The 12,891-nt window shown below is 34.8% G+C and overlaps 1 protein-coding gene across 6 annotated transcripts in view; it reads left to right on the top strand.

Annotated features, from left to right (window-relative positions):
• The window catches only part of LOC135214271 (transforming acidic coiled-coil-containing protein 3-like), a 392,152-nt gene that overhangs the window by 312,150 nt on the left and 67,111 nt on the right, over positions 1 to 12,891 (top strand). For 4 of the 6 annotated variants that reach the window (XM_064248386.1, XM_064248385.1, XM_064248388.1 and 1 more), the window contains 4 exons: positions 1,169 to 3,918; positions 4,972 to 5,110; positions 8,073 to 8,144; positions 10,439 to 10,505. In XM_064248386.1, coding sequence (XP_064104456.1) covers positions 1,169 to 3,918; positions 4,972 to 5,110; positions 8,073 to 8,144; positions 10,439 to 10,505 — 3,028 coding nt within the window. Of the gene's footprint in view, positions 1 to 782; positions 888 to 1,168; positions 3,919 to 4,971; positions 5,111 to 8,072; positions 8,145 to 10,438; positions 10,506 to 12,891 lie in introns of those variants that run through there. The other 2 variants (XM_064248390.1, XM_064248389.1) reach the window with 2 other exon arrangements.

Raw genomic sequence — 12,891 nt, 5'->3', positions numbered from 1 at the left:
CATTTTTTAGAATGGTACATGTACTTAATGGTATATAATTCTATTTGCTATAATAGTCAGAACCCATATCTTCCCCAGGTATATTTTAATGCATTTGGGATGTATGTTTTTCTCTCTGCACCCAGCATTATAGGTACCATACTCAGAAATTCATGGTCTTTTAATGCTGTGTTGTTACATGTTGGGAGATACTTGTTGCTGGTGCTATAAATGTAATGCCATTAAGTGATGAATTCATTTCCGTAATTTGTTCTGATCGGTCATTCACCTCATACATGTAAGCTCCAAACCTACTTCCTCATTTTTTGTTTAATGAAGGTGAGTTACAGTAGGTTTGTCAATAATTGGTGATAAGTCTTCTTAGTTTAATATCCTTTAAGAAGTCATCCTAAGGGTAGATTGCAACATGTGTCATTTCCTTTAGAATGTAAAGTAAGAGGAGATAAGTGCAAGTGAATATATTTGTATTTGGACTGTCTATTAGATTTCAGGAGGAAATATTTTTCATGTTTTTTTTTTGCGTTGCATTAGTTTTGAATTTTTTTTTGCATAAGTTCAACTTCTGAAAGATATTTTATATTGTTTACTTATTTTTTTACTTGTAATTTAGCTGTCTGGTTAAACCACTTAACATCACTGATAAGGCTTATCATTAACTGTAGTAATAAAGTGCAGGCATCATTTAAAAATATGTCTTATTTAAATGACCAGTGATTCACACACTTCTAGCAAACGTGTTGATAAGGTGCCAAAAGCTAATCTTCCCCACTGTGTCTTGAAATCTTCTTTGATAACCAATCAGTGCCACACTCTCTTTGTACTCATGTAGTTATTTTTGTGTTCACTCAGCAGTGTTCCACAAAGTACCAAGATGGTCAGAGCTTATGGTATTGTATCTGATAGCTGGTTATAAAGTGTTGTTTATTTATTTGTGCATGTTGTTCTGAATTATGGTAGTGAATAACGTTAGAGGTTCTCTACTAATGTTTGATGCAGATGCAGTAGGCTGCTTTTGGTTTTGTGATTAGATACGTGTTTAACAATGAGTAGCAGGTGTTTTCTGCCTATTGTCTTATCAGTTGTAATCTAAGCCATTGCTATAGAATGTCATTCTGCCATTGCTGTTCTTTTCTCAAATGTAGGTCTCACTCTGAGAACCTTCTTTCAGATTCTGAGTATGAAAGTGCAGAGGAAGTTGACCTCCCGCCTGACCCAACTGTCGTCACTCAGCAGCCATCGTCAGATAATTGTCTTCCAGTACCACCAGTTACAGACTGCACCCAGTCCCCAGGGCCGGCTGTGACTCCCAGTAGTGACAAATCTGTGAGTGAAACAGAAACCCAGTTGGAGAACAGTATTGTAGAGAACAGTATTAATGGTAATTGTGTTAATGTTGAAAACGGGTTCATCGAAGGTGCGGAAGATCTCAGTGAACAGCATTTAACAAGTGTAGATACTAAAGAAAGTGCCATAAGTGATTCTCTTGTCACAGTAACAAGGAACGAGGTAATCGAAGAGACAATCAGTACAAAGGCCTGTGTTGAGCAAGAGGTTACTGAAGTAATATCCAGTCATACGGTAATAAATGATCAAGTCAGTAGTAGTTTAACAGAAAGAAAGGAAGAATCGCCCTTGGAATCACAAGGTTCTGTAGATATCAAGAACGAATGTAACAGTTTGCCTGTTAGTAAAGTACAACAAGAGGAGAGTGCCAGTTGTTTTGCAAGTGAAGTAGAAAAAGCGCAGCCTACTAATGAAGAAGGAGTTGAATCCAATGCCCAAAATTGTGCAGAGAAAACAGAAAATAGCACTCCTGTGAAGGAAGAGCTTTTAAATTGTGAAGGTAATGAGGAAACTAATATTGAGCCTGTGAATCATTGTGAAAGTAAAGATATTACTTCTGTAGAAAAACAGGTTGAAGAAATTTCAAAAGATAGTCAAGCTCTGCAGACCACCCAAGTCGAATCAAAAGATAATCAGTCTTTACTCCATACAAGTGAGTCATCCGAGGTTGATAACATACAGCCACCCACTGGGAATAAAGTTCCTTGTGACTCTCCAACTGAACAAGTTACTGAAGAACCTGCAGAAAGTGCATTAGCTGGTGATGATGTACCAATTCCTCCAAAGAAAGGTTATTGCTTAGATTTCCTTGACAATCTAGATGACCCAAATTTCAATCCATTTGCTACAAAAACTGCAGTGAGAAATACCCCTCCTCCAAGCCCAGAAGCAGGTCGAAAGCTTCCCCCATTAAAACCTGCCATAAGGAAAAAGAAAGACACCAAAAATAGTGTTAAGAACCCTGAACCTTCTGCTAATGCAGGAGGCACCCAGAATCCAGAGACTACTTCAGAAAATAAAGTTGAAGATACCCCAAGTGTAGAATCAAAACCCAGTGATCATCTGAAATCTGATGAACCTTTAGAAGTAAATCTTGAAGATTCAACTAAATCACCCAGTAAGCCACCTCCTAGACGTAATTGTAAACCTGTGCCAAATAAAAAGCCAGTCAGCAAAACTCCCAAATCAAAAGTTATTGAAAAGAATAATAATAGAGTTAATGAGAAAGCTTTAAATGAAACAGATAATAAGACAGAACCAGAAGAGCTTCCACTTCCTCCATCAAAGGGATACAACCTCGACTTTTTAGACAATCTAGATGACCCCAATTTCAATCCCTTCGCGACAAAATGCGCTGTAAGTAATTCACCTCCAAAAGAGGGTGTTTCTGTGCCAAATGATCAAGAACCTAAGCCTAAAGTAAAAGTAGTTTCTCCAAAGAAAACGGTCCCCAAGAAAGGTTTTTCAGTCATCAAAAACAAAGTAAAAGCACAATCAGAAAAGCAAGAACAGGACATCAAGCCAGAAACAGCACCATCTTCGGAAGAGAACAAAGTTGTTGAGGAAACATCAAATTCCCAAGAAGTTGAGGATTTACCTGTACAACCCAAGAAAGGATACAATCTAGACTTCTTAGATGACCCAAACTTTGATCCTTTCAAACCAAAATCCTGTGTTAATGAAATTTCTGATAACACAGCTGTAGAAACATCAAAACCAATCAGGGAGGTACTTGGAGGGCCTTGCACAGAGGAACCAAAAACCCTATCCAAGGAAACATCAGAGGACACAAGTCAGCAGTCAGTTACTCCCATCCCTGTGGAACAAGAAGAGCAAGAAACTCTCTCAGTTAACCATGTTAACAGTGAATATGCTGATGTAACAGACTCCCCTAAAGAACTTAAAGAAACTTGTAGTTCATTTGAAGGAAATACTGTCCAGGAAGAAGAAAACTGTAGAAGCAGTGAAAGCTCAGTACCAGCAAATGGTGTTTTAGAAGCTGATAAAGTAGAAAATTTAGAAAAAACAGATGAGGAAGCTAATTCACAGTTAGGTGAAAATAAATCGCAAGAAAATGAAATTAATGAGCTGAAAGTAGATAGCAAGGGTGAAGGAAAACAGGGCAAGGACTTCTGTTTACTTCCAGATGAAAGTGAATCTTTTTATGAGGGGAATTTGGGCATACCCAAAGTTCCTTCTATAGGAACCATAGGACACCTTGATAGTCTGGAATTTGCTCAACTGTTAGGAAATGAGGCAAGTCGTCTTGCTGAAGAGTTTATGAACTGTTCTACAGATTCTGGCCTTCCAGACTCTGATGATAGTGTGCATGTAAAGTCAGGTCACTTGAACTCCAACATGGCAGACAAAGATATTAGCACCCTTGCTCGGTTATCAGCCCATCTCGATGAAAACATCAATCCTTTCCAGAAAACTTCCAAGTTACAGAGATCGCCGCCCTTAGGGAGAAGAGATGCGTGTGGCGCCGAGGGAGGTGATGGTAGTGAAACTTTTGATCCTTTCAAACCAAGACGGGCACTACTACGAGAGAGTGGCACTGGCGAGGAAAGACTGGTTAGTGATATTTGTTGATTGCTTTCAAGTTTAGGTAATTTTGTGTCTCAAATCTTGTATTCTTGTAATTTTCACATGTTCAACTCAAATACTATAGGATACTTTAGAATCCCATAGACTTGACAATTCAGTGTTTTTCAAGTGACACTCTAGAGAATTCTAAGTTTTAGCAATAGCCATTCAGCCACCAACTTCCTGCTTTCTGTTTTTAACTTTAATTCCTTTTGTGTTTTCATAACCAGCCATCCAACTTTTCTTCTTAAGAGGAAATAGCCATATGAGAATCTAGAAAGTTGATTAAGTAGTCTTAATGAACTACTACTTTATTTTAGTTATGATACTAATGAGTAGAATGGGAGCACAAGTTCCACATGAAAACTAATTAAAGATCTTAATGCTAAGCTTGGGTTTTCATAATAATTGTAACCTTACATAGGGACAGGGAAGAGTTGTGATAGATTAAGCAAATACTGTTGAGTTTTGCCATGTTTCTCAGAATTTTCCAGTGAAGATAATCACTTAGTTTTAAAATGGTAAAGATTCTTAAATGTCACTCTGCAATCCATGTTGGCTGTCAGACAAATATTTTCTTGCTGCCTTTACCAAAATATTGGTAATTTTAGCCTCCAGTAGCATAATGTAAAATTGTCTGAAAGTTCTTGAATATAATTCTCAAGTTGTGTTTTTTGTTTGTAAATATCAAAAGAAAATACATGTCCATCATGTTCATATTTAAGAGCAATTTTTACAACTTTTTCATATTTTTGTGACTTGTAATTTGGATAGGGAATGTCTAAATACATTAATGTGTGAGAGGCCTCTTTCTTTTTTTTCTTTTTTTTGTTGGATGGCATTTTTTCTTTCATTGTTTTAGATGTTTCTGTTTTCTTTAAAACTTATGTGTATCCAAGAATAAGAAACATTATTAACTTGAGGTGCACTTTTATGAATATTAGTTGTGGATTCCTGCCAGTAATTCCTACTCAGCTGCTGCTGATAAAATGAATGTCTTTTCTTGTTAAGTATATTTTTGCCCTGTTGTTATTCCCAAAGGACACATACAGTTTGGACGACGATTCGGGAATTGCACTAGGGACCCGTTCAGACCTGGAAACTGATGTCAACCACAGTGAAGCTGGGCCTGAAATTGCCACAGGATTGACCTCCAGTGATTTACAGTGTGCTTCACAGTGTAAGTATTCTGTCCTCTTACTGTTCTGATGATTGCTTGTCTTTGATTGCACTGTTTGTCCTTGATAGGTTTTGTCCTTTTATGTTTTGCTTGTCCTCTTCTCTGTGCTTTTATATTTTAGCATTCTTGTTGCTTGAGCTTCTACCAGTGCTAGGAATAATACGTTAATTTTTGGTAGCTAATTTTGATAATTCAGTGCAGAGGACAATCACACTTTAGCAACCTCGTTTCGTACTTGTGGATGAGCTGACTGTATGGAAGAAAAATTTTCGTTTCAAGGAATACAGGTTGAAATCTTGTTTATAGAGGCAGTATATTTTTTTAGGAATACATAATTAGATCCAAATAGTTATCAGTGCTATATAAATTTCTAGTCTCTTCCATTGTCTGGAATTTAGTATTCAGTATATTTTTTTGGTCAAAGATTATGGCCATTTAAAGCGCTGACTTTTCTGTATTTGAACATTTTTGACAACCGATGCCTTTATCATAACTATAGTGTACCAGTCGCAAGCATTTGTTTTAATGTTGGGATTTGAAATAAAGTTGATATAGGTTTGATGGACTTTTTATGTACAGTGTTTATATATTTATGGTAATCATTTTGCTGTAATCTAATGGTATGTATTACAAATGGCATTTTATTTCATATTTTTATATGAATACAGTACATACATAAATTATTGTCATAAGGTTTAAAGTTGTTTCTAATTGTATAGTCAGTTTGAGGTTAGTATTATGGGTACTGTATTCACACATTTAAGTTTTTGCATTAAATAAAATTGCACCTTAAAAGTGTGTACACATTTTCCCTGACCAGATTAGAACTAGACTTATTTTTTAATTTTTATTTGAAGTTTGATCATTTTGGGATATGAGACTAAGTTGGGGTATATAAAGTTTTGTGATAAGTGAACTGTGTAATTGTTGATACTGTACATGGAAATAATTACTTTTTATATGAACCTTTTCATCTTTTAAAAATATAATAATATTAATATTTTTACATACTCTAGAGGTTATACCATGGAAAGAGGAATCACCAAAAGTTTTATGGAAAGAAGTAAGAAAACTATAACCTTTATTAATGGCCTATGCATCAGGTGCCACTTGCACAAGGCAGTCAAGCAATTAGTAATTGCATTCAGACATGTACATACATGAACTTACACCAGACAATGAGTAAAACTTTAAATGAATACTCAACCCTCCCCACCACAATCATTCACCTGGCCATGTCAGCCTTTTTTTTATTAGTGGAAACAAGGAAGAATGTTATACGTATAGCAAAAGCTGGGACAATGATAGGCTACATGTACCCTTGAGAGTATCTGTAACAAAACTTCGTTTGATACAGACTCCAGAGAAGACAGGAGGGCCTGAAAGAGAGTTGTGGATGTTGCATGTTGAAGTAGATGTTTCAGTCTTTCTTTGGTTGACTTAAGTTTGTGCATGTGCAATGATTGTATTTTTTTGTGTGTGATTCAAGAACTTCTTGTGAGGTTGTAGGATTGATTTTGCAATTTTTACTCTACATTAAAATTTAATTGAAAGAGTAGTACTGTTTTTTTTACTTAAGTGATGTGATTAACTGTTCTTGGGGGTTTTCTTAAATGAAAAGGAGCTTTTTGTATTATTTTGATTTGTTTTATTTTAACAGTATCCACCATTCCTTCTTTTACAATTATTATTTTGCTTGTGATTTTCAGTGAAAATTTAGATCTTTTGATACTGATAGAGCCTTGTAATGTAAAATTGATTATATTCTGTAATTCTCTATTAGAGATGCAAAAAATTTTTGTTTGCAATGTTTGGCCTCTTTTGTTTTATTTTGTATTCTTTTTTTACTTTATAGAATATGTTGATGTTTTCAAGAGTTTTTGTTCTTATCCTTTTTCTGTTTTCTGTGAAGAGATCATGAAAAACACTTTCTTTAATTGGGATTTGCCAGAATTTAATGGGTGCGGTAATTCATTCTGATGTATGTACAGTGGTCCCCCGTATTTACGGGGGGATGTGTACCAGATCCCACCTCAAATAGTTAGAATTCACAAATAGTTGGAACCCGTATAAAAATGCTGAAAATGGCCTATTTTGTTAGTTAAAACTCAAGAAATACCCACTAAAAATTTTTATAGTACTTGGTTTTTTAATAGTTTTATTACAAAAAGTACATTTTATGATGAAATTGATAAAAAACCAGGAATTTCTGGATATTTCTTATAGAAAAATACCGCGAATGTGTGAATTTTCCGCGAATAATGGGGGGAATTGTTCCTGAGAGAAATCCGGGAATGCGTGAGTCCGCAAATCCGGAGAACGCAAATATGGGGGATCCACTGTACTACTATACATATATATCATGTTTTGGTGGTAAATAAAAAAAAAAACCATATATGTAATGGCAATTTTTATGTCACCTACAAGGAAAAAATTATTAATGTGTTGCCCGTTAACTTTCCTTGGATAAAACAAACTTTGGTCATTTTTTACTTGTCAATCTCCATTCTCTTTGTATGCAGATGTGCATATAAATGACTGTATATCAGAAAAAAAATTTTATAGTACTTGATAGCTAATTTTATTCTTCTACAAACACTGGCATATTTGTACTTATTTGTGGTTAATCACTTCAATCTTTGTTTCATTGGGCTCTCATTAAAGAACAGTTTCAAGTATAGCAAACTCGTATTTTTGGACCTAACAAACACTTGCTTGAAGAACTTAACAGCATTTGCACCATGCCTTTCTTGGAGGCTACCATTCAAGTTTTTCATGGTCTTTTATTCCTGCATTAGTTTATTTCTGAAGTTTTATGACATTTCCTTCAAATCCAACTCCCCTATTTCTTATCTCCAATCATTATTTTATTTTGAATAATTTTTTGCAATAATATTGCTTGCTTATTGCCTGTGTGCCTGCCCCTCCGCATGCTGTGTGCTTTTCCGCCATTGATTACCAGTGAAAACAGAGGACCAAGATGATGAGCTTTTTGACCAGATCACAGATGAGGAATTCCTTGCATCTGAAGCATGTAAGTCTACCAGCTTATTGTCTCACTTGAAGAAAAAATTATTGCAGTTTATTGTCAAGAAGAGGATTAGATTTCATGTCACAAATGAAAAGCACATGTTCCCCAGTTGTATTATCGCAAGATTTGAGTACATTTGTCATTATTAATGTCTTTTATTTTACTCTGATTATCTGTAAGGCATCTGTATGTAATCTCTCCCAAATAAAGCTTGCTTAGTGCCACAGCATCCCCCAGGAGAAATCGCATTGTTGATGAAAAGTAAAGTGGGAAGTAAGATATTTTGATTCTGTTCCATTTTTCTGTCGTGTTTCTTTATCCCCCCTAAGCATATGCATCTATAGTTCTTTTTCATCTTTGTTATTTTGGGGGTTTCCTGTAAATGAATGACAATTCCTGTTTATGTATAGCAATAAAGTAGTAGAAACTTTGAAATTCTTAGATGTATTTGTGCATGAAATAAGTTTAAAATGGATGTAGGAATTACTTTTTCTAATTGTTACCCTTGAAATAGTCTTTAGACCAGAAGTTTGAGGCTGTTAGTGGCCTGTGTTTTTTATGATATATTTTAGTATCAAGAGATCCCTGTGATGTTAAATGTTACCTCAGTCACCCATTCATAGGATTTCATGTTTGAAGCATATTTCTTAACTTTTAGAAAGGTTTAATTTATGTTAATATTCAGCCATCACAGCTCAGTAATCATCTGAGAATTCTAGTATATTGTACTTTCTGTGCCTCTGTAATGTTAAACTTCAAGTCTCACATATGTCATCAAAAGTTGGCAATTTTAAGTCATGTTCTTATTAGGACTGTAACATTTATGAGTACTTCATATTTTTTATTAGCTATTACTCCTCAAAATTTTAATCTGTCCATTTGTTTAAGTTCTTCATAAGTTACCAAACCTGGCCCTAGTTCTGATAATGAGTTAGCTGTACTACAAGGTTCAAAGCAGTTATTACTGTATGCATGTACCATTACTTAGAAAATTAATTTAATACATGACCATTAAGAAAATATGGGTTCCGTCAGACATTTTTACCCAGTATTTACAAAAAAAATATTTTATGAGATTTTTTCATATTTCTTATTTTTTCTTGGAGTTCTATTTTATTGCTGTTTGTAAAGCACCTGTATAAGTTTCTGTTGTATTTCTGAGTAGATATGATATTACAAATTCATCAGTATGTTAAACATATTTCATATAGAATACTTCCATTAGGATTACTTGAAAATTTAAGCCTTTTTGTGACAGCTGAAAATAAGTATTTGAATCAATACAATATAGTACAGCGTACATTTGATTAAGTTCATATCATTTAATGATGCTTTGTTGTGGATCTTTTTTATTTGATTGCTGGTGCCTTTTAATAGTAATTTTTTATAAGGTATTATAGAAAAAAATAGTTTACAAGTTGCAAATTTCACATTGTTTGCTACTACATTGTAGATTAAAATGTAATATGGGCACTGCATTCGACAAAATAACAATTCAGTGCTTTTTTAAAATGGGAGAGAATTTTTCTCTGGTGTGTTGAATATTAGCCTAAAATTTAATGGAATAGGCCTTTCATGGAATCACTGTCATTATCCCACGTCGTGATATTTTGACAATTACGGTATATTTTTCCGTGATCTGTTTTTAAGTGAAAAAGATGTGTCCAGAATTGGTAACATGTACTCTTTTTAAAAGGTTGTTTCAAAGCCAAAAGACAATGGACAAGGGAAACCTTTTTAAATTTAAAGTGAGATATTCAGTGAAAAATGTCAAGAAAGAAAGAGGATAATTTAGCCAGTTTTTAACATTAAATGTGTTGTGCTGTGACTTTTAGTGGGATGCTCATTTGTCAGGTAAAAGATGTAGGTTGCAAGAAACAATGATTATGATTTACCACCGAAAATGTCTTTGATTTTATTTTATTTGCACCAATGAATCCTTTAGGTACCAGTGCTTGATCTTAGATACAAATCCATCCACTATGCATAGACTCAATAAGCTTGAAAAGAGGTATTAGAAACTTTGACTAATAAACAAAATTTCCCTTTCCCATCAATTTTATGGTTTGCATTGGGTATATATTGCCTTAGTACCAAAAAATATTTTTATTACTTACCCTAGTTTTTAGTTTAGAAATCACTGCTTCCTTGAAATATTTGCAAAATACCACAGCTACATGTTAATATAGTGTAGCATTTTAATAGGCGTTGAGAAAATTGAATGCTGTCTTATTGTATGCAAATCATTTTGAAAGCTTGAAGTGACCTCGATTTTTATAATTCATGTATTTCCTCAGTCTTCAAGGAGGCAACAGACATTGAAAACCAGCTGCGGAAAGGCCTCTCAACACCATTAAGAGGAAGGTGAGTAGAACTGTCTTCTTATGTTATGGTATCATTTTGTGGTTCAGAAACTATGAAATTAGTCACAGATAAGATTGCCATTCGTTTTCTATTAGTTTACCACCTTGTTGTGCGCTTTTCCTGCCCATAGTTTCTGACAAATGTTATGGTACCATTAGAGTCCTTACCTTATAAGTATTTTAGTTAGTTGTGCAATTTCAGTACTACAGGAAAATGATTTAGTACGTATGTTATTACACAACTTTAATTTTTTTAATTGATGTGTATCAAGATGTATTTTATGTTCTGCAAAGTTCTGCAGCATAGAGAATTTGGTAATTCTCGTGTGGTGTACAGTTCAACATTTCTTGACTACAGGACTGAATAGAAATTTGAGTACCTATTCACTATGTATTATTTAAAAGCTCTTATGGTAAAATGCACTGCTAATTGGAAGCGTGAGAGCTATAGCTTGAGGGGATGAAGCATTGGAAAGGTGATGTAATTGGTGGCTAACCAATTATTAGGAAGAAGGCAGAGAAGTAGAGTATATTAAGCATGAGAAAATTAATCTTATAAATGAAGATGCTGGCTGTATATGGAGTGATGAGAAATCATTACCTTTTCATCTCTTTAGAGTTTTTTTTACTTTTGTAGTTGGAATTTCAAATACTGTACTTTATACTGCAGAAAGATAAGCGTGATAAGGAGTTACGAATAAAATGCCACAGTAAGGGGATACGGGTGAGATTACCTTGAGAAAGGATAGGAATAAAATGTGCTCAAAAAGAATAGGGATAAGATATGGTTGATAAGGTGATACAGATAAGAAAAGCCCAATATTGTGATATGGATATGATCCATTTGGGGATTTGCATAACATACTATCAGGAAGGTTATATGGGAATATACTTACATGGATTTTAAACTGTACCAATACCCACCACTTTCGAGGTTTATTTTGGGCAATTTTTCATAATTTTCTCATTACATAAATTATTGGTATCTTAAATGCAATTTGAAGCAAATAGTAAGTACAATTTAATAGTGTAATTTCAAGTAAACAATCTGACCATTGAAAATTCAATTTGATTAATATATTAAGATTATATTGTATATACGGTACTATAGTTGATTCACATCAACCGTGCATTTGATGTCTAGGCCAGTCCCTTATGCTCCTGATTGGCTGTTGATAAGCCAATCACAGGGCTGGAAACTCAGTCTCTCGAGAGTTGACATGGGTAGGATCTATGTTCCACCTCTCCTGAGGGATCTGTCTTTCAGGAGAGGTGGAACATATGTACATCCTGCCTATGTGAACTCTCGAGAGAGACTGAGAGTTTCCAGCCTTGCAATTGGCTTATCAACAGCCAATCAGGAGCGTCGTAAGGGACTGGCCTAGACATCAAATGCACGGTTGATGTGAATCTACAAATAGCTTTATATCCAAATTATATCTTACTGCTTTGTGATGATGTCGCTTTTTGGTAAGTCGTTCACATGTAGTATTAATTGCATTTTACGTAGAAAATCTTAGGTTGTCTCATCTTTATTCCTCCTTTCATGAAGAAGAAAAAGCTCAATTTTCCCGTACTTATGAACTTTAATCCCCATATAACTCGATGATACCTTAAATTTTTATTTTCATCTTCAACTGTCTTGTTTAATTATAAGTCTAACACTGTTATGCTTAAAATAGATTTACGTAAAACATAATACTGTGTACAGTCTCTTTGTTGAGAGGTCACCTACTTTGTCTCATCTCTCTCTCTCTCTCTCTCTCTCTCTCTCTCTCTCTCTCTCTCTCTCTCTCTCTCTCAGTACAGCACAACCCACCTATAACCTCTCAGCAAGTCTTCCGACCTCGTGACTCCAAGCGTGACCGTGTTTACCGTTTGATTCGAACTCAGACAGTTAAAAGAGCCACGTTTAGCCTAGGTTATCACGCGCAGCGCACGGTGCGCAGGTTCTCTCTCTCTCTCTCTCTCTCTCTCTCTCTCTCTCTCTCTCTCTCCCAAATCATCATCATGATCCACTCTTATTCCACTTTTCCATAAAGCTTCTTATGTTATTAACCTCATTATAGTCTCTGCCCTGCTGCGCTCTCTCTCTCTCTCTCTCTCTCTGCCACTTTTACCTTCCGGTATCGATTTCTTTTGATGCGATGTACTCTTGTGATACTTAACGATAGTGTCCTTGCGCTAGTTTACTCCATATTTATTATATATATATATATATATATATATATATATATATATATATATATATATATATATAAACAGGATATGTAGTACACAAGTAACTGCAGATGTATATAGACCATAATGTGTAAGAGAGAGAGAGAGAGAGAGAGAGAGAGAGAGAGAGAGAGAGAGAGAGAGAGAGAGAGAGAGAGAGAGACTGG

The sequence above is a fragment of the Macrobrachium nipponense genome, chromosome 45 (assembly GCF_015104395.2).
Source record: "Macrobrachium nipponense isolate FS-2020 chromosome 45, ASM1510439v2, whole genome shotgun sequence".
NCBI classification, from domain to species: Eukaryota; Metazoa; Arthropoda; class Malacostraca; order Decapoda; family Palaemonidae; genus Macrobrachium; species Macrobrachium nipponense.
Note: the sequence above shows the minus strand (reverse complement) of the source record. Positions and strands in the feature narration are given on the sequence as shown.